General features: G+C 39.2%; 1 protein-coding gene across 6 annotated transcripts in view; it reads left to right on the forward strand.

The window, feature by feature from the left end:
* The window catches only part of UNC13B (unc-13 homolog B), a 196,452-nt gene that overhangs the window by 19,555 nt on the left and 154,129 nt on the right, over window positions 1-22,768 (forward strand). For all 6 annotated transcript variants that reach the window (XM_049896494.1, XM_049896495.1, XM_049896496.1 and 3 more), the window contains exon 2: window positions 22,023-22,052. In XM_049896494.1, coding sequence (XP_049752451.1) covers window positions 22,023-22,052 — 30 coding nt within the window. The remainder of the gene's footprint in view (window positions 1-22,022; window positions 22,053-22,768) is intronic.

The following is a 22,768-nucleotide window of genomic DNA, read 5'->3' on the forward strand; positions in this document are numbered from 1 at the left end:
TAAAAAAGAAGAAAAATATAAAGATGTGGCAAATACAAAATCAACAACAATGAAAAAGATGAAAAGAAAACACGTAAAGAAAAATGGCTCAGCACAGAAAATTAGGTGGAATGAAGAAACTGTCAATAACACACAAAAAAATACATGAAAATGACAGCACTAAACTCATACCTGTCAATAATTACACAGAATGTAAATAGACTAAATACACCAATAGAGTGGCAGAATGGATAAAAAAAACACGATCCCTCTATATGCTGCCTACAACAGACACACCTTAGACTTAAAGACACAAACAAACTAAAGTCAAAGGATGGGAAAAAAATAAGCAAACAACAATCAAAAAAGAGCAGGAGTGGCAATATTAATCTCTGACAAAATAGTTGTTAAAGCAAAATCCACCACAAAGGATAAGGAAGGACACTATATAATGATTAAAGGGTCAGTACACCAGAAGGACATAACCATAAAAAATATTTACATACCCAATGACAGGGCTCCCAAATATATAAAAAAAACTCTTAACAGCATTGAAAAGAGAAATAGCACCACAATAATAGTAGGAGACTTCAATGCACCACTTTCAGTGAAGGACAGAACATCCAGAAAGAAGCTCAATAGAGACTGAAAAAAAAAAAAAAATTTTTTTTTTTTATAGGTCTAAATGCCACAGTCAACCAACTTGATCTCATAGACTTACACAGAACACTCGACCCAACAGCAGCCAAGTATACTTTCTTTTCTAGCGCACATGGAACATTCTCCAGAATAGACCACATATTAGGCCACAAAGCAAGTCTTAACAGAATCCAAAACACCGAAATATTACAAAGCATCCTTCCTGACCATAAAGCCATGAAAGTAAAAATAAGAGAAAAATTAAGGAAAAATATCAAACACGTGGAAACTGAACAACACCTTGCTCAAAAACTACTGGGCTATAGAAAAAATTAAGGACAGAATAAAGAAATTCACAGAACCAAATGAGAATGAAAACACATCCTACCAGAACCTTTGGGACACAGCAAAAGCAGTGCTCAGAAGTCAATTTATAGCAATGAGTGCACACATCCAAAAAGAAGGAAGGGCCAAAATCAAAACATTAGCTCTACAACTCAAACAAGTAGAACGAGAACAGCAGAAGAAGTCCTTGGGCACCAGAAGAAAGGAAATAATGAAAATTAGAGTAGAATTCAATGAAATAGAGAACAGAAAAACAATTGAAAGAGTTAACAAGACCAAAAACTGGTTTTTTGAAAAAGATCAGCAAAATCGATGAACTGTTGGCCAAAGTGACAAAAGAAAGACTTGAGAGGAAGCAAATAAGAAATGACATGGGCAATATCACAACAGACCTAACTGAAATTAAAAGAATCATAACAGAATACTATGATAGATTGTACTCCAATGAATTTGAAAACCTAGAGGAAATGGACAAATTTCTAGAAACACACTGCCTACCTAAAGTAACACAAACCGGGATAGGACCACTAAATAAATCTGTAACAAAAGAAGAGACCGAAGAAGTAATCTGATCAGGGTCTAATCTCTGCAATCTACAAGATATTGCAAAACTTCAACAACAAATGGACAAATAACCCAAGTAAAAAATGGACGAAGGATATAAACAGACACTTCACCAAAGAAGACATTCAGGCGGCTGACAGATACATGAGGAAATGCTCACGATCACTAGCCATTAGAGAAATGCAAATGAAAACTACAATGAGATACCATCTCACCACAACGAGGCTGGCATTAATCGAAAAAGACACAAAATAATAAATGTTGGAGAGGTTGTAGAGAGACTGGAACACTTATACACTGCTAGTGGGAATGTAAAATGGTACAACCACTTTGGAAATTGATTTGGCGCTTTCTTAAAAAGCTAGAAATAGAAGCACCATACGATCCAGCAATCCCGCTCTTTAGAATATATCCTAGAGAAATAAGTGCGTTTTATGAACAGATATATTCACACCTATGTTCATTGCAGCACTGTTCACCGTAGTAAAAAGATGGAAACAACCTAGGTGTCCATCCACAGACAAATGGATAAACAAATTATGGTATACTATGAAATGATAAAGAACAATGATGAATCCGCGAAACATTTCACAGCATGAATGAGTCTGGAAGGCATCATGCTGAATGAAATCAATCGCAGAAGGACAAATATTGTATGATATCACTATTATAAGAACGCAAAAAGAGGTTTAAACACAGAAGAAACGTTCTTTGATGGTTATGACAAGGGTGGGGAGGGAGAGAGGGGAATTCACTAACTAGATAGTAGACAAGAATTATCTTAGGTGAAGGGAAGGACAACACACAATATAGGGGAAGTCAGCACCACTGGACTAAACCAAAGCTAAGAAGTTTCCTGAACACAACCAAACACTTCAAGGGACAGTATAGCAGGGGTGGGGGCCTGGGGACCATGGTTTCAGGGAGCATCTAGGTCAATTGGCATATCAAAGCTTATTAAAAAAATGTTCTGCATCCCACTTTGGTGAGTAGCATCTGGGGTCTTAAAAGCTTATGAGCAGCCATCTAAGATGCATCAATTGGTCCTAATCCACCTGGAGCAAAGGAAAATGAAGAACACCAAAGACATAAGGAAAATACTAGCCCAAGAGAAAAAACGGCCATATAAACCGGAGACATCATTAGCTTGAGACCAGAAGAACTAATTGGTGCCCGGCTACCACCAATGGCTGCCCTGATAGGGAACACAACAGAGAGTCCCTGACAGAGCAGAAGAAAAGTGGGGTGTAGAACTCAAATTCTAGTAAAAAGACCAGACTTAATGGCCTGACTGAGACTGGAGGAAGCCCAGAAGACATAGCTCCTGGACTCTGTTCACCCAGAATTAAAACCATTCCCGGAGTCAACTCTTCAGACAAAATTAGACTGAACTATAAAACATAAAATAATACTCGTGAAGAATGCACTAATTAGTTCGAGTACATGCACTAGACTAAATGGTGGCTACTGTCCGGAGGTGGGATGAGAAGGCAGAAAGGGGTAGGAGGTGGGTAAATGGACATGGGAGATTCAGGGTGGAAAGGGGGAGTGTGCTGTCACATTATAGGGATAGTAACTAGGGTCACATAATAATATGTGTATAAATTTTTGTGATAGAAATTAACTTGAGCTGTACACTTTTGCGTAAAACACAACAAAAAGAATTGTTCGACTTTTAACCATTTTAAGAGGTAGCATATGATCAAGAACCAGTGGTATTGATGCAAGAAGTCCAAGCTGCACTGAAGGCATTGGCAAAAAACAAGGCTCCAGGAATCGACAGAATACAATTGAGATTTTTCAAAAAACAGATGCAAAGCTGGAAGCGCTTGCTTGTCTATGCCAAGAAGAGTGGAGACAGCTACCTCACCAACCGACTGGAAGAGATCCATGTTTGTGCCCATTCCAAAGAAAGGCTATTCAACAGAATGCAGAAATTATCGAACAATATACCACACACAAGTTTTACTAAAGAAAACTCAAAAGCAGTTGCAGCAGTACATCGACAGGGAACTGCCAGAAATTCAAGCTAGATTCAGAAGAGGACACAGAATGAGGGATATTATTGCTGATGTCAGATGGATACTGGCTAAAAGCAGAGAACACCAGAAAGATATTTATATGTGTTTTATTGATTATGCAAAGGCATTTGACTGTGTGGGTCATAACAATTATGGATAACATTGCAAAGAATGTTAATTCAGAACATTTGACTGTGCTCATGCAGAACCTGTACATAGACCAAGAGGCAGGCTTTTGAACAGAACAAGGGGATACTGCAACCAGGATTGGAAGAAGAGTCATTAATAAGCTGTGATATGCAGATAATACAACCTCGCTTGCTGAAAGTGAAGAGGACTTGGAGGTACTTACTGATGAAGATCAAAGACTACAGCCTTCAGTGTGGATTACACCTCAACATAAAGAACAAAAGTCCTCACAACTGGACCCATAAGCAACATCATGGTAAATGGAGGAAAGATTGAAGTTGTCAAGGATTTCATTTTGCTTGGATCTAGTATCAACACCTGTGGAAGCAGTAGTCAAGAAATCAAAGGATGTATTGCATTGGGCAAATGTGCTGCAAAGGAACTCTTTAAAGTGTTAAAAGGCAAAGATGTCATTTTGGAGACTAAGGTGGGCCTGACCTAAGCATGGCATTTTCAATCATCTCATATGTATGCAAAATCTGGACAATGAATAAGGAAGACCGAGGAAGTATTGATGGATTTCAGTTATGGTATTGGTGAAGAATACTGAATATACCATGGACTGCCAGAAGAATGAACATTGGAAGAAGTACAGTCAGAATGTTCCTTAGAAGCAAGAATGGTGAAGTTTTGTCTCACATACTTTAGACATGATATCAGGACAGACCAGTCCCTGGAGAGGGAATTTATGCTTGATAAAGTAGAGGGTCATTGAAAAAGAGAAAGATCCTTACTGAGATGGATTGACACAGTTGCTGAATGATGGGCTCAAGCACAGCAACAATTGTGAGGATGGTGCAGGACCGGACAGTGTTTCATTCTGTTGTGCATTGGGTCGCTATGAGTAGGAACCAACTAGACGGCACCTAACGACATAAAAAGAGTTTCTCCAGGCTTGATTTTGAGTTTTGAGTTTATGTCAGTTATTTCCCCTTTATGAGATATCCCCCTCAATTCTCCGTACCTTAACTCTCCCTTTTTTAGCATTCCTTTACTTTGAACATTTCTGTGCTCTCCCTTTAGAAACCTTTCATTTTGAGAAGCTCACAGGGGATTATCCAGGTGAATATATACTATTTAAGGCAGGGCTTCTCTCTTGATCCTTCATCTGCTTTCCTTCTCCAGTGAGCATAGTAGAGGACTGAAGAAATCCCAGCAGCCACTTTTTATCTTCACTTTTAAACCTTAGAACAGATCCAGGATCCTTTTTGTGATTATGAGGCCCTTGATGGCAGGGAGAGTTATCCTCTTTATCTGTATTTCTGTGTTATGTAGCACAGTTCCTGGCAGTAGGCATTTAGTAAATATTAAGGAATTAATCTAAAATTGAAAACATTTTTGTATCAGACTCCTAATCCTCACCTCTTGTACCTTAGCTCCAGAAATTAATTTCTAATCCTTCACATATTTTATTTTCGTAGATGTTTTCATCATCTCTACCTCTACTTCATTAGTGTAGGCCACCATCATCTCTTGTATGGACTACTGCACTAGTGTTCTAACATACCTTCCTTCTTTTGTTTGTGCCTCTCTGAGATGTATTCTCCAGTCAGAGCTGCATAAATCACATCACCTGCCAACCCAGGTCTTCCAATGGCTTCCTGATATATCTCACTATGCAAATCTATTCTGTTTCCTGAGTTAGGAGAGCTGACATTCTGACACTGAGTTGGATTCTTTTATAAAAGGAATTCTTTTATAAAGTATTTCTATCCCCCCTCGTCTTAGGCTGGGTTCTCTAGAGAAGCAAAACCAGTGAAGCTATATATATACATATATACACACACACATATGTATGAGAGAGAGAGAGATTTATATCAAGGAAATGGCTCACTCAGCTGTAGAGGCTGGAATGACCCAAGTCTGTGGGTCAGGATGGAGGCTTCTTCTGATTCACATAGTAGCAGGGGCTGGCAAACCCAAGATAGGTAGGTCAGACAGCAGGCCTCTTGCTCAGGCTTTGAGGATCAAAGAATCCCAATATCAGCAGGCAAGGTGGCAGGTAATCTGCTAGATCAAGTCCCAAGACCTGGAGGTCAGACAAATAGGAGTCAGCTGCAGGATGCAGAGCCAGCAAAAGCCCACTAGACTTGCCAGAAAGTCCATTTATATTCTATGCAGGCTACACCCCCAAGGAAACTCCCTTTCAACTGATTGACTACTCACAGCAGATCCCATCATGGAGGTGATCACATTATATCAAATCTCATCATGGGAGTGGTCATATCATATGACCGCCAAACTACGTTGTAACTGCCAAGCCACTGAGAATCATGACCCAGCCAAGCTGACACACAACCTTAAGTATCGCGCCCCTCATACAAAACACTCTCTCCCAACACAAAAAGAGTATGTACCTGGAAAAACATTAGCAGCCTGCAGAAAGCTTCAAAAAAGAGGAGCAAATATTTTTTAAGAACCAACCCTCTCACTGCAGTTCTTCAGGAAGGTCCTCCAGTGTGTATGCAGGGCACAAAATGGAGCCACCTACCAACCCTTCTCTAGGTTTGGGGGAAGAAGTGGAGACACTATTAAATTCTTTATCCCTCCTGCACTCAACATTGAAGAAGCTAACAAGGATAACTACTGAGAAGAAATCCGTGCTGTCCAGACCAAGGGAATGGCAATCTAACATGGTAGTTATGAGTATAGCTAGGCCTTGAAGTTAGACTACTTGAGTTTGAGTCCCAGCTCCATTACTTGCCTGCTGTGTAACCTGGACCAAATTGTTTGAACCTCTCTAAAACCCAGTTTGCTCATCTGTACCACAGAAACAATAACTACTTTTTATCTCATGAAGTTTCTGTAGGGATTAGGTGAGTATTTAAGGGATTAAGTGTTAAGTAGTATGTTTTCAAAAGTGTTAGTTATTGTTCTTAGTATCAACACTGTAATCCTATAGCCACTCAAAGGATTGTCTTCTATTTATCTCCACCATAACATTTACTATGTTGTTCTATTTCTGTATCTGCTTTCCTACAGACTTTTAGAGACCCATCTTTGTAGTATGTATTTCAATAGTGATTAGTATGCTTGGCACATAATATACATTTGAGTTAATCTGAATAAAGGCTGATGTTTGAGTTCCTCTAAATGAGTGGACCTTTGTTTGGAAAACACAGACTTACACAGTATGGATAAAACATAAGCACTTTAATGCTGCCTTCTAAGATCTAGTGGGGAAGATTCCTAGCCAAATAAGATAGCTGGGCGTTTTAGTTTTTTGTTATATACTGACATCAGAGAGGAATAGGTATAGGGCTCTTTTGACAACCTTTGGACCTGGGTCCTTCAACCATCAGTACCATTGTTTCAAGCTGCACAGACAAATGGCCATTGGTCCTTTTGCTTATGGGCCCTGACTCTTGAATATGTCCAGGTATTCTGGGACTAGGCACAGATAATCCACTGATCCTTAAAAAATATAAAAGTAAAAAGCCAATCACATGTTTATAACTTAGATATAACATTGGCATCTAAACTCAAAATTGCTTTATTATAATTAGGTTGCATCAACCAATTTTATACTAAGGTCCATAGATTTTTAACTATGGGAGGGAATTTTTAGTTTGATTGCAAAGAAGGTCTTGCTATAAAAAGGTATTTATGTGGGGAGTGTTACAGGTTCCAAGAAAGGAATTTTTTGTGTGTCTTGCGGGGGGGACCCTTTTGCCAAGATTACTCTCAATGAATTTTGAAGAAATCTGAAAATAATAAATCTGGTATGGATCCTATCCTTTTTCATATGTGGATGGTAACTGACTGGTGATATAGAGTTCCTGGCATGCTATCTTTTGTCATTAGAGGAATGTAGATAGGTAGTGCTTCACTACAATATTTTTAAGTATTCATCCCTTTTTCATTAATCTTATCTGATACCCTGTGAGCTCTTTCAGGTTGCAAATTCAGGTCTTTCTTCATTTGAAGAAACTTTATTCTGTACTTGAATGTTGCATCTGTTCCATTTCTTTCTGTGTCATCTTTAGGAACTCTGATTATCCATATGTTAGACCTCTACTAGTCTCTATTTATCCCTCTCCCTCTTTTGTTAATCTCGTTAACTTTTTCTTTTGCATTCTTGGAGAGTTTAAGTTTTTCCTCTGAATCATCAGTTCAGTTTTCTTCAAAGTTAGCTCATCTCTTAATGCTCCTAATGTATTTTTATAATTTTTCTCATCTTTAGCTTACTATTATCAATGCACCCTTTTTACTTTCACCTGCCTCTCAGCAGGTGTCCTTATTATTTCAGCCTTTTGCTTTACCTTTTATCTTTTGTTTCTGTGGCCCTATTTTTTTTTTAAATTTTGAAGCTGTGAAACAACTACTGCCTAAAAGTTATTTATTCTTTATGATACATAGTTTTGAAAGTGTTTCTTTGCCTTTGAGTGCTGTGTTCCCTTACATTGTTTTAAGATCATTTCAGCTGAAGATCTGAGAGGTAATTTTTAAGTCAGGCTTGGGCATTCTTGGAGCTTTTCGTAGAGCTCTGGTGGCACAGTGGTTAAGAGCTCGGCTGCTAACCAAAAGATTGGCAGTTTGAAACTACCAACTGTTCCTTGAAAACCCTATGGGGCAGTTCTGCTTTGTCCTGTGGGGTTGCTATGAGTTGGAATCAAATTGACTCGATGGCAATGGGTTTTTTGTATTGTTTTGGTCATTCTGTTTTAAGCTAGACCCATCTGCACTGTATCTGTCAGGAATTGAGAAAAAACTTTTGACATTTTTACACTTCCCTAATTTCAATTGCCGGCGCAAGTTTCTTCTTATTTTTCAGTGTCCTCAGTAAGAGTTTGGTTAGGGGAAAGTGGGCGTCAGACTGACATTCTCAAATAATCTGTGGACCCAAGATATCCTACAAAGTGTCTTCTATAAAGAAACTTATTAGTTTTTAACAAAGGTAAGTCATCTTTTTTTTAAGGACCAAAACTTGTTTTTTCACTCATAAAAATGGTTAAAAAAAATCTGTTGCTGTGAAGTTGATTTTGACTCACAGCGAACCTGTAGGACAGAGTAGAGCTGCCCCGTACAGTTCCCAAGGAGCACCTGGTGGATTCGAACTGCCCATCTTTTAGTTAGCAGTTGTAGCTCTTAACCACTATGCCACCAGCGTTTCCAAAAATGGTTAAGACATACTTAAACAAGAAGAGCCCCAAACATCTAAATATGTGACGTAAGGAAGAATGATTTAATGTATATTTTTTATGGTACTTAAGAGCTGACTATATGGCACCTAACAACGACAGCAATGTGGTACCTAAAACATGATGGAGTTTTATGAAACCATCAAAAATGGTAGTCATAAAGACTGAAGAAACATGGAAAAAATTTGCTATACTCTTGAGGGGAGTACAATTTTTCACTGTATGGTTTTCTTAGATTGAATGTTCTGCTTTGATAGAGTTGTTCATAAAGGAGGGAGAAGGAAAAGGACATCTTCTAGCCTGTCAGAACAGCTGAGTCAACTCCTGTCTTCAGTTGGTTGGCAGATACGAGGTTTAGCGCACCTTTACATCCAAATATTTGATAAATGTGAAAGTGTAATACAAGAGGGTATGCAAAGTATAAAAAAAAAAAACTATGTAAAAAAAATATACTATGAAAAATTGAAAACAAGGCTGTGGGATTATTTATGATTTTTATCTTTAAAATGTTGACTTTTAAATAAAAAGGAAATAATGATTGTTGTATATGAGAGGTGATACACTTCTTTAAAGCTAGATTCTGAAGCAGGAGGGTTGCAAACAGGGAACTAGTGCCACAAGGCTTGAAAGTTGTTTCATGAGTATGACAGGCTAGAGCAAGGCGGGTTCCCTGTGCCTGGGGAACCAGGTCACTGGATACAATCAATGTGAATAGGATTATTTCCCATAATCTCAAGGCTGCCAGTGGTAGATTTGGTTCTACAGCAAGGTCAGAGAAACTCAAAAGCAGAAATTATAGTTTTTTTTTTTAGGTCTTAATGCAATCCTTGTATCTTCCCTTATTTCTCCCTTTACTTGTAAGGAACCTGGGGCTAAATACTCTGCTTGTGCTTGTTCTCTGTAGCTCTAACTTCCACAGTTTTCATATTGGATGGAGTCCTATAAAAGCCTAACTTCTCAGTCACAACTATTTCTTTTCTACATATCTGTGTTTCTTTTTACACATAGTAGTGTGGAATGAGATGATTAGGAAGAGAGAGTGTGTGCAATAACTGGAGCCCCTCTCAGTTTTGTCTCTGAAAAAAACTACTTTTACATTTGCTTCATAATTAGACAGATAACAAGTTTCTTGATCAATCTGGTATTTTTCAACAACCTTGAGAAAATAGGTGATTGTAGTTGAGCCATATAGTGTCGTCTTTAAATTTTCTGTTTAATGTTTTTAAAACTTAAAAATTCTTATCCTTTTGCTTTAATAAGTAAACAATATAAAGATATATAAGGATTTAAAAACTAACCCCAGTAACTTCACCTCTGTCTCCATCTGTCATGGACTGAATTATGTCCCCCCCAAAATGTGTGTATCAACTTGGTTAGGCCACGATTCCCAGTATTGTGTGGTTGTCTTCCGTTTTGTGATTGTAATTTTATGTTGAAAGGATTAGGGTGGGATTATACCACCACTCCTTCTTAGGTCACCTCCTTGGTCCAGTGTAAAGGGAGTTTCCCTGGGGTGTGGCCTGCACCACCTTTTATCTCTCAAGAGATAGAGATAAAAGGAAAGGGAAGCAAGTGGAGAGTTGGGAACCCCATACCACCAAGAAAGCAGCCCCAGGAGCAGAGTGCATCCTTTGGACCTGAGGTTCCTGCTCTGAGATGCTCTGAGACCAAGGGAAGACCAATGACAAGGACCTTCCTCTAGAGCCAACAGAGAAGAGAAAGGCTTCACCTGGAGCCAATGCCCTGAATTCGGATTTTTAGCCTACTGGACTGTGAGAGAATAAACTTCTCCTTGTTAAAGCCATCCACTTGTGGTATTTCTATTATAGCAGCACTAGATACTAAGACAGAAACCCTGGTGGTATAGTGGTTAAGTGCTACGGCTGCCAATCAAAGGGTCGGCAGTTCAAATCCGCCAGGCGCTCCTTTGAAACTCTATGGGGCAGTTCTACTCTGTTCTGTCGGGTCGCCGTGAGTCGGAATTGATGTGACGGCACTGCGTTTGGTTTTTTGGTTTTTGGATACTAAGACACCATCTTACCTCCTGAGATAAATAATGTTAATAGCCCACCTGGTGTGTATCTTACCATACCTCTCTTCCTATTCATAACAGTTATACAAGTGTAAAAACCAAACCCAAACCTGTTGCTGTCAAGCCGATTCTGACTTATAGTGACCCTGTAGGGCAGAGTAGAACTGCCCCATGGGGTTTCTAAGTAGTGACTGGTGGATTTGAACTACCAGCCTTTTGGTTAGCAGGTGAATGCTTAACCACTGTGCCACCAGGGATCCATTAGTTTTTTGGTTTTTTTTTTTTAAATAATACTTTATTGAGATATAATTCATATACCATACAATTCACCCATTTAAAGTGTTCAGTAGTTTTTAGTATATTCACAGAGTTGTGCAACTGTCACCACAGTCAATTTCAGAAAATTTTCATTATCCCCAAAAGAAACCCTGTACCCATTAACAATCACTCCCCATTTTCCCCTGACCTGTCCAGCCTTAGGCAACTGGTAATCAACTTTCTATCTATAGAATGATGTATTATGGATATTTCATATAAAGGAAATCATAACATATGTGGCCTTTTGTGATTGGCTTTTTTAACTTAATGTTTTCAAGGTTCATCAATGTTGTAGCATGTATCAGTACTTCTTTTTATGGATGAATAAAATTCTATTGTATGGGTATATCACATTTTGTTTATCCATCTGTTGATGAACGTTTGAGCTGTTTGTACTTTTTGACTATTATAAATAATGCTGCTATGACCATTCATGTACAAGTTTTTGTGTAGACATATGGTTTCAATTCTCTTGGGTGTGTACCTAGGAGTGGAATTGCTGGGTCATAGGGTAACTCTTTTTTTTTTTTTTTTTCCATATTGAGTCCCTGGGTGGTACAAACAGTTAACATACTCAACAGCTAGCTGAAAGTTTGGAGGTTTAAGTCCACCCAAGGTGCCTTAGAAGAAAGGCCTGGTGACCTTCTGAAAGATCACAGCCATTGAAAATCTTGTGCACTTCCACTCTGAAATACATGGAGTCACCATGAGTCGAAATCCACTTGACAGCAACTTTTTAAAAATCTTCATAATGACCAAAAAAAAAAAAATTTTTTTTTTTTTTTTTTTTTTTAAACATATCCCTCTGATGTATGATTTTTCTCAAGGGCCTATGTTTATTATTCCTATTATTATGCTAGAGAAGATCCAGAACTGGCAATGATTCCATCCAATTCTAAACAGTACCTTGTTGAGCAAACATTATGTGATCAACCTATTTTAATTTTAATAGAATAACCAAGCTTAAGATAAATTGATAAAAGCAGCCTTTTGTAGATATCAAGTAGCATAAGAACTAATAAAACAATTTTAATGAGAAGAATGGCATTGGTAACTTTAGGAAAAAGCTTTTTCATTAGCAGATGATCCTTTTTTTTTTTAATGGAGGCACTTAACGGCTGGTACGTGTGTATATTTTTTAATCCAGTTATTGTGGAGGAATTAGGCAAAGAAGGGGGAAGATGGGACATTTATATGAATAGGCAGTTTTCATTTTAAATCAGTCTTTAATATGTAACTAAAGAAGGTAGTAAAGAGTGGCTGAGAAATCAAACATAGTGATGTAATAACCAGGAGTCAAGAAGAATAGATTGGATGTGGATTAGAATTGCATGAAGGAAGTAGCGTACTGTCACCTGTATTTCCACCTCCAAAGAAGGATCAGGTGTGGCACCAGCAGAGTGAACTGAATCTGCATGAATTTGCAGGAATTTTAAAAGTAAGGTCTCTGCGAAGTGCTATAAAGTATCAGGGACAGCAGCTTAGCTCCACTTTATTTTTTATATTATGTTTTAGGTGAAAGTTTGCAGCTCAAGTTAATTTCTCATACAAAAATTTATATACGTAGTTTTGTGACATTACTTGCAGTCTCCACAATGTGACAGCACACTCTCCTTTTCCACTCTGGCTTCCCTGTGTCCGTTTGACCAGTTCCTGTCCCTTCCTTCTCATCCTGTCTCCGGACAAGAGCTACCCATATGGTCTCTTGAATCTGATTGAACTAAGAAGCACACTCCTTAGTTCTGTCTAATCTTTGAAGAGTGGGCTTTGGGAATGGTTTCAGTTCTGGATTAACAGAGCGTTTGGGGGCCATAGGTTCGGGGGTTCCTCCAGTCTGTGTCAGACCATTAAGTCTGTGAATTTGAGCTCTGCTCCATGCTTTTCTCCCACTCCTTCCAGGACTTTCTCTTGTGTTCCCTGTCAGGGTGGTCATTGGTGGTAGTTGGGCACCACCTAGCTCTTCTGGTCTCAGGCTGGTGGAGTCTCTGGTTTATGTGGTCCTTTAGTCTCTTGAGCTAATGTTTTCTTTGTGTCTTTGGTTTTTTTCATTCTCCTTTGCTCCAAGTGGGGTGGGGCCAATTGATGCATCTTAGATGGCTGCTTGCAAGCTTTAAGACCCCAGACGCCACTCACGAAAGTGGGATGCAGAACATTTTCTTAATAAACTTTGTTATGCCAATTGACCTAGATGCCCTCCAAAACTACGGTCCCCAGCAGCTTCGTTTGCAGATGACCTTAACCTGTATGGATTTCCCCGATATGCACAGTGTTCTATCATTGTCAGTATGTACATTTTTCTGGAGAGCAGGAAAATATAGCTTTCATTATCAAGGGAATTTGTAACTTAAAAAAAGGTTAAGAATTCACTGCAATACTACTACAGGAGGGAAGGCATCTTGGCAGGGTTTTAGTGACAAGTAGGTGATGACAAAAAGGGAAGGGAAAGCTATACCTAGGAAAAACTGAACTGTGAACAAGATGTAATCCATTTGATTTTTGGACTTTTCCTGATCTTTTCTCCTCCCTTTTCCTGCCCTCCCAAAGCGGGAGATTTAGAGATTTATTCTCTGAAGAAACGAAATAAGAAAAGCTTTGGATTTAGGACACCAGAATTATCTTGTTTAGCCCTGTGCCTGACCAGCCCTGAGTACTGGTGCTCAAATTCTTGGAATTTTTGCAGGATTCATGGGCTTGGCCTCTTACTGGATTCATCTCATTGGTTTCACCTCTGCAGGCACTTCAGGTCGCTTCTCCATTCACTCTTCCATTTGGTCATTCACTTAATCTCCTAGGTTTTAAACAGTCTCCTTGGTTTTATTCTCCTTATTCTTCTCTTATTCAGTGAGTTTAATCTTGTACCAATTTCTGAATATCTTCATTCCCATATCTCACTGCTACCACTCAAGACCAGGCCCTCATCTGTGGCCTGGTAATTACACTGTCTTTCTAAATGGTCTTCCTGATTCTATTATCTCTCTACTCTTATTTGATCATCCTAAAAAATTATTTTTTTCATATCTTTGTCTTTCTGTCCCTTGTCTTCAGATTACTGTCCTAGCTTCTCTGGCAAGCATTCAAGGCACTACATGATCTGGCCCTATTACCTATTCCATTTCTCCCTTTTCTTTCTCTTTAACACAAACAAAAAACAAGTCTGCTCTAGAAAGACTTGTCTACTCACTCTTCCATGAATTTATCATATTTATTCTAGCTTATAATGGAAGTGGGTCTCAAAACTTTAGTGCAACTGTGCTTGGGAAGTCTTGTTAATGCAGAATCCCAGGCCTTACCATAAGGTATTTTGATTTAATAGGTTGGGTAGGACTTAAGAGTGCCATTTTTAATAGACAGCACAGATAATTCTAATGTGGTTCATTTGGAATGTCACTTTGAAATATATTGCCCTGTGCCTTTTTTCATGCTGTTCCTTCTGCCTCTTCTCTTTGCTTATCTATATTATATCCATTTGTTTAGTCTCAGCTCTAGTTCTATTTGATGAAATCTTTTAAATTATTGTCCCAGTCTTTATTTCTCCTTTCTCTGTGATACATTTTATCTGAACATTCTATTTTGTTTTCTAGGCCCACATTGAATTATATGATTAGGTCTTATCTCTGTGTGCTTGTCTTTTCTCTCTGTCTCCCTCACCTTCCTTAGGGTACAGACTACTTTTTTGGACATTCTGATGAAATAGAAAGAACCAGATTCAGAGTTAGAAGACTTGAGGTAATTATCTAGCTCCATGATTTATTATCCATGTGACATTGCCAACTGTTTCTTAATCTGACCCAGCCACAGAACCTCTCTGAACTTGGTTTTTCCTCAAAAAAAAAGTTTGTTTTTTTTTGTAAGATGGAGCTAAAAAGGAAAATTGACATAAAATCCCCCCAAAACAGCTTTTCCTGGCTTGGTCAGGAAACAAAATCCATTAACAGATTCCTGTTGTGGTGTTGTAACCACCACTGGACATATAGTGTTGTCCTTAGAACTCAATTACCGTGGGCACTCATGTTCTCCCACTTCATTCTCAACGTCTCCGCAGCTTTCTCTAACCAATTCTGCACCTTTGTTTCACTCCCTCAAGATTCAAGATGGGAGCATGTGATTGCTGCACCTAGGTCACCAGCCTGTTCTCTGGCTGCCTTTGGCATCTCCCTTGGGATATAGGGTTCTGCCTCCCATCTCTCTCATGATTCTTTCAGAAGAGGAAGAGTGTTTTGATACTAGATAGCCCTAAGAACAAATAACCATCTTGCCCATTGAATTTAATTTTTTGGCAGTTGTTCCTTCTTGCTTAAAGCTGTTGTATAGATACTTGTTTGTTGAGACTTTTCTCCTCTTGTCAGAATTATTTGTTTATGACTAGGATTTAGAGAAACTTTGAACAAAGATTGTATAAATACTGCTAAGAAACACTTTCCTTTACTCTTTTTGTAACTCTCAAAAAAACTAATCTTGGTTTCTAATCAATGATTTTCCTTTATCTCCTTACTTGAAAAACTATCTGAAGATACTCTTTTTGGAAAAGGATTTGAAATGAGACAGAAGCTGAATATTTAAGATGACCCTGCCAGTTTTCTTCTGATATGAGATGAAAGTGTGGCCTAATACATGCTATTCCACCCTTTAGAATGCTTATGTATGAGAAGCTCCCTCAGCTAGAGATTCAGAAGAATGCTATGCTTTTTTGCTGGTGGGTGATGGTGGTGTTGGAGAGGGTCAAAAGCTTAAAAAGGTGTATTCAGAATGAATGAAAGAATGAATGAATGACAGATATGATTTAAACTGTGAATGCCATTTGAATTTAATTACTACTATGCTATATCATGTTAGAGACCTTGTTCTTTGGAACTTTACAGCCTTGTTCAACAGTTATTTTCAGATACTTCTAATTGTTAGATATATTGGTAAGAGTAATTAGTTGCAAACAACAGAAATTCTAGCTGATTTAAAAAGATTTTGAGTAACTTACAGAATTGGAGCTATGTAGCCTGAAACAATACCCAATGTCATGTTGTAAAACTGGTCTGGTAAGGAAATTGTTGTCACAGCTGCCAAGTACTAATTGATGCAGTTTGTACCCTGCTGGACCAGGGACTTGATCTTACTGCATATGTGTACCCTTCAGAGGGCGTTATCTGTATTCTTGCTTCTTGGGGTCACTAGTTCTTGATTTGAAGGCCAGCGCTGGTATGTTTGATTAGAAGAGCTGAGGTAATGTGCTCATGCCTTAGCTGCAAGGGAGTCTGGAATGAGTATCTGGCATTTTTATTTTCTATACTGTGAGATAGGCTCTTGCTCTCACCAAGTTTTCCCTGAAACAGAATGATTTGTAATGCTGAGAGCCAAAAGGCTTAACAAAAACTGTAACGTATGTCTCACTACATGGAGCCCTGGTGGTTCGATGGTTAAGTGCTTGGCTACTAATCAAAAGGATGATTTGAACCCACCTAGTGGCTCCACAGGAGGAGGACCTGGCAATCTGTTCCCGTAAAGATTACAACCAAGAAAACCCTATGTGGCAGTTCTACTCTGATATATTGATAATTAGTTGTAAGCAACAGAAAATTCTAGCTGATTTAGAAAGATATCAAGTAACTTAAAGAATCAAAATTGACTCCACAGCACCCAACAACAACATATCCACTATATTAGAAAACTTATCAATGAAAATAATACTTCAAGAGATGGCAAAAAGCAACGTAATTGTCAGTTGAGAGACAGCAGCTGTTAGTAGTATAATCGCAGTTTCAAAACTTATTTGGTGATGGGTCTAGATCTCTTGGAAAAAGGCCAGTAAAAAAGGAGATGGGGTGTACAAGCTGATCTGGTTGTATCTTTCCTTTTAAAAATGTTTGTTTATGCTTAAGAATGGGAGACTAAAAAACTATTGGGAAGCTTGTCGACTGTGAATTTCAGCTTGAGATGGTCTGGCTGAGTCCTTTGGAAACCCCTAATGCCAGGGTCATTGTTCTTGGGCTTGTTAGAACCCCCCAAAAAGAATCTTTAGATCCTTTGCCTGAAGGGTAATAGCCTGGCTGCCACTTTTCATATTCAGCACTGAGGTTGGATAAAAAAAACCAAACCTGTTGCCGTCAAGTTGATTCCGACTCATAATGACCCTATTGAACAGAGTAGAGCTGCCTCATAGGTGACCAAGGAGCGCCTGGTGGATTCGAACTGCTGAGCTTTTAGTTAGCAGCCATAGCTCTCAATCACTATGCCACCAGTGTTTCCAGATATAGCCACTTAAATCCTCTGGTACCCAGGCCTTCAATTGTGCTAGATATTCTCAGTCCAGAGACTTTTTGCTTAGTTTGAATACAGAATAAACCTGCTGATTTGAACTAGGGTGTTGGTTGGCTGGAGGTGTGGAGTAGAAAAGGCATCTAGGGATCTAGCAACTTCTTAAACAGCTTTCACCCAATTCTCCTATTTTAGCATTAACTCTCTTATCCTCAGTTTTTTAGGTACTTGGTGCACCAGTTCCTGTGTAGTTTGTTGTGTAAATAAATCAAACTGCTTCTCAGTTTTCCCCACTGTTCTCTTGGAAGTGAACTTTCCTGGGTCGGTTAATGTCAGTTATCCATTGGATTTCCAGCTTCCAAAATTTTGTTGCTGTTTTCTCCTCTTTGGCTTACTCTCTCCCATCTTAAAAAAACAAACAAAACAGAAATTTTTATTGTCATTTAATGGGTTTCAGGATGGGTTATAATTAAATGTATGTGTTTAATCTGCCGTATTCCTAGTCTCTATAGTGATTTTTTAAAAAAATTTCAATGAGCGTATTTTTTAATTTCCTGAATTTCTTATTGATTCTCTTTCATTCTACTTGTTTCATATTTTCTTATGGATGTTTTTCTTTTTTTTTTAACTGAGGATTTCAAATGTACTTACTTTAATTCATGTTCATATTGCTCTATTGCATTTAATTTGTCTTTTCTTAAGTGTTGATTTTGTTTGTTTTTCTTAGCCTAAGGTTTTCTCATGTGACAGTCATGTCGGCAGTAATATGAGGGCTAAAGGGGGTATGCCCACTGAACACTGGTCCTGGCTCTAAGGCTCTTTGTATTTTATCTTGATTCCTGGGGATCTCAGCCTTCTTTAAAACACGGGAGATACCCGCCTCAGGTCCATCTCCTTCTTAGCCCATATTTCAAGTCCTTTTACTGTCATGAAACCCTGGTGGTGTAGTGGTTAAGAGCTGTGGCTGCTAACCAAAAGGTTGGCAGTTCGAATCCTCCAGGTGCTCCTTGGAAACTCTCTCGGCGGGGGGGTGGGGGGAGTTCTGTGCTGTGCTATAGGGTCACTATGACTCAGAATCGACTTGATGGCAACCGGTTTGGGTTTGGTTTACTATCATGGGTATTTTATTTTATTTGGGCTCTAGTTTGTGATGTGAATGATCTTCTTGAAATCTAATGCCCAGAATGTTTCTTGGCTTGATGTTAAAATCCTTTAAGAATTACCTACAAAATTCCGGGGGACCTCATACCACCAAGAAAGAAGCACCGGGAGCAGAGCGTGTCCTTTAGACCTGGGGCTCCTGCGCAGAGAAGCTTCTCATCTAGGGGAAGATTGATGAAAAAGACCTTCCTCCAGAGCCAACAGAGAGAGAAAGGCTTCCCCTGGAGCTGACACACTGAATTTGGACTTTAGCCTACTTTACTGTGAGGAAATAAATTTCTCTTTTTTAAAGCTACCCACTTGTGGTATTTCTGTTACAGCAGCGCTAGATAACTAAGACAGAGTTTGGTACTGAGAGAGTGAGGTGCTGCTCTAACAGATACCTAAAATGTGGAAACAGTTTTGAAACTGAATGGATGGAGGAGCAGCAGCCACAAAGGGCCAGCAGCAGCAGAGAACCTGCAGCAGCAGAGAAGCAGCAGTGTCAGAACCAGCAGCAGCAGAACCAGGAGACCAAGGCCAGACAGCGCTGGAGCCAACCCAGGGAGTGAGAGAGCTGACTGCCTGTTTGCAAGAGGTTCCTGGTGGAGTGGGTGCCTCTATGCCCTTATCGGTGGAGCTGCTGAGCTTTGGAACACTTGCCCTAGCAGGGCAGATGTGGGTATGAGGCCCAAGGACCTGAGAGGCCAAGAAACCTAGAAACAGAAGCTGAAGAGATAAGGAACACAGAAGCTGAGCTGCGTCAGTGTCAAAAGATATGGCCATGACCTCAGGGGTTTCAAAGGGTGCAGCACCATGGCCTCTAGTGTTTTTAAGGGTAGAGTTGCCACTCAGATGGAGAGGAGAACGGTGCATCTAAAGCCAAGGGTGCAAAGTTGCTGCCCCAGTGGGCCTGGAAGGTGGAGCTGAAGCCCAGGGCAGAGGGGCCTCCACTAAGAATCCAGAGAGTGTGGCCAATACCTAGAGTCTAGAGTGCAGGGCCGTTGTGTGAATTGTCTCAGAGAACAGATGATTGTTTTCAAAGCTTTGAGGGCTAATGTATTGTGTTCTGCTGACTTGCTTGATGCCTGTTATTCCTTCCTTCCCTCCAGTTTCTCCCATTTGTAATGGAAATGTCTAGCTTGTGCCTGTTCTGCCATTGTACCTTTGGAGGCAGGTACTTGTATTCTAGATTTCACAGATAAAGAGGAATTTTTGGATTTTAGACTTGGAGTTAAGACTTTTGCTGTGATATGATGGGATGAATATGTTTTGTATGTTGCAAGAATGGGACTTTTTGGGGGCCAAAGTGTCGAATGTCATAGATTGAATTATGTCCCCCCAAAAATGTGTGTATCAATTGGGCTGGGCCCTGATTCCCAGTATGGTGTGATTTTCCTATATTTTGTAAATCCTGCCTCTCTGATGTTAATCAGGGAGGATGGGCGGCAGTTGTATTAGTGAGGCAGGATTCAACCTACAGGATTGGATGGTGTCTTGAGGCAATCTCTTGAGATATAAAAGAAACAAGTGAACAGAGAGACAGGAGACCTCAAACCACCAAGAAAGCAGCACCGGGAGCAGAGTGCATCCTTTAGATCCAGGGTTCCTGTGCAGAGAAGCTCCTAGTCTAGGGGAAGATTGACGAAAAAGACCTTCCTCCAAAGCCAGCAGAGAGAGAAAGGCTTCCCCTGGAGCTGACACACTGAATTTGGACTTTAGCCTACTTTACTGTGAGAAAATAAACTTCCTTCTTAAAGCCAAAAAAAAAAAAAATTATCTACAAAATTCCACCTCCTTTCCATCAGGCTGGTCTCTTTGCAGGCCCATGAACAAACAGTATTTAAGCTTCCTCCATGCTTTTACTCACTTCCTTATCATGAAATCACCTTCCCACTACCTTTCTTACTTATCCAGATTCTGGGAGCTCTTCAAGGCTCATCTCAAAGAATACTTCTCCATGAAGCCTTGTCCTGACTGCTTCATCCTTTATTCATTACTTCATCCTAGATCTCTTTTGGTTCCGTGGTCTACACCAGGGCTTCTTAGCCTTGACACTGTTGAAATTTGGGTCAAATAATTCTTTGCTGTGGGGAGCTGTCTGGTGTACTTACAGCATGTTTAGCAATGTCCCTGGCCTCTACCCATTAAATGCTAGTAATATCACCAGGGAACTTGTTATAAGTATAGATTCTTATGCCCCACACTCTATTGTAAAACACTTGGAGGTTGTGCCAAGCAATCTGTGTTTTAACAAACCCTCCAGATGGTTTTGATGCATAATAAAGTTTGAGATTCGTTGCCTTAGTAGATTCTAAGATTTTTTTTAGGTGAGAACCATTGTTATAATTCTGTTTTTGGCTAGCATAACAGCAAAATTATGTTTATAGATTAGTTAGTAATTGCGAAGCTTAATAATCTTTTAAAGACAGGCCATACAGAGAGACAGGTGTACTTTCTGTACACTTATGAATAAGAATAATTGGGAAAAGGATTTGAACTGACATGATGCTACAAGGGGCAGACCATTGGGAGACACACTCTGATTCAATAAGAAGAAATAAATTTTAGCGGTCAAGTACTGCCTGAAAATGGAGAGGGTCTTGTGAATGACCCACCTCTTGGAAGTGTAAAGCAAGGTTTGGATGTTTGCTGAGGTGAAACTTCAGTTGTGCAGGATAGCAGGTCTGTATCCCTAAGTATCCTTTTTTTAGGCTTTGTGTCTTGGGGCTTCCTTCCCCGCTCCCCCCGCCTCCGCCCAACGGAGTTTAGCCTTAGTCTTCATTGAAGGAGTTTTGGAACTTTTTGGAATTTAGCAGTTTTCCTGGATGTGTGGTCTTTTTGATCTGAGCCCTTTCCTAGGAGCTAGCGCAGCCCCTGTGTGGAATGCTTTCTTGTATACTTCACTTCTTTGGAAACAGACCTCTTGTGATCCCTTGGACATGAGCTCCTCTTAATATCTGCTTATTTCCAGGAAGAAGTTAATTCTTACTCGTTTTAAAACCTTTGTCTAGATCTGGCCTGTTATGCTCTTCTTTTGGCATGAATGAGATTAAGGAAGTTTCTATAGTGGATTTTCAATAAGAAACATTTGTAACTTGAACCTTAGGGAGAGATCAAACATGAAGTTGGTTGCCTGCCCTAGGAGAGATTTAGCTCTCTCTACCTTCTTTTCGGGAGGCTGAAAGAGAGATTTCAGAGTTGAGTGTGAGGTTAGATGGGATGACTTTTAAGGGCCCTTCCAATTTTCTGCCTTTTGAGTGCTGATCAGAAGTCCTAGCCTCTTTTCCCCTTTGAAGATTTAGATTTAATAATCTAACCTTGGCACATAGTAGATGCTGAAGAAATGTTGTTTAAGTAATGAATTTGTAAACATTCTTCATGGTGTCCTTTTTTTTCCTCTTACAGTTAAAAGAGCCAAATTCCAGGGATCACCAGGTAAGGCCAACCTTTTATTATTACATCCTTTCCCCTCAACTTGCTGTGATTTAAAACCAATTTTTAAAAATTTTTATCAGTTGCATTTAATTCATTAATTAAATTTATTAAATTAATTCATCACGTTAATTAAATCAATTCATTTAATTCATTAATTAAAAAATTTTTTGTAAAGAAAATCTTTGTTGTGAAACATTAAAGAATAGTAGAAAAGTTAAAAATCTTAACTCTTGGCCAACCCAATTCTATTTCTCATAAGTAATTATTTAGAACTTTTTATATATCTGTTCAGACTTCTGTGTATATACATATATTCACAAATGGATTATGCATAGGATTGTGCAACCTATTTCTCCTCCTCCGCCCCCAACAATACATCATGGAAATCTTTTCTTATATGTGTGTGTATATATTTAGTTCCTACTAGATCAATTAGACTAGTTTTTCCAAACTGCAGTGGGCTATAAAATCAATTTTGTTGTTGTTAGGTGCCATTGAGTTGGTTCTGACTCATAGTGACCCTGTGTACAACAGAACGAAACACTGCCCAGTTCTGTGCTATCCTCACAGTTGTTGCTATGCTCCAGCCTGTTGTTGGCAGCCACTGTGTCAATCCATCTTGTTAAGGGTCTTCCTCTTTTTCGCTGACTCTACTTTACCAAGCATGATGTCCTTCTCCAGGGACTGGTCCCTTGATAACATGTCCAAAGTATGTG

The sequence above is a fragment of the Elephas maximus genome, chromosome 9, assembly GCF_024166365.1.
Source record: "Elephas maximus indicus isolate mEleMax1 chromosome 9, mEleMax1 primary haplotype, whole genome shotgun sequence".
Lineage (NCBI taxonomy): Eukaryota > Metazoa > Chordata > Mammalia > Proboscidea > Elephantidae > Elephas > Elephas maximus.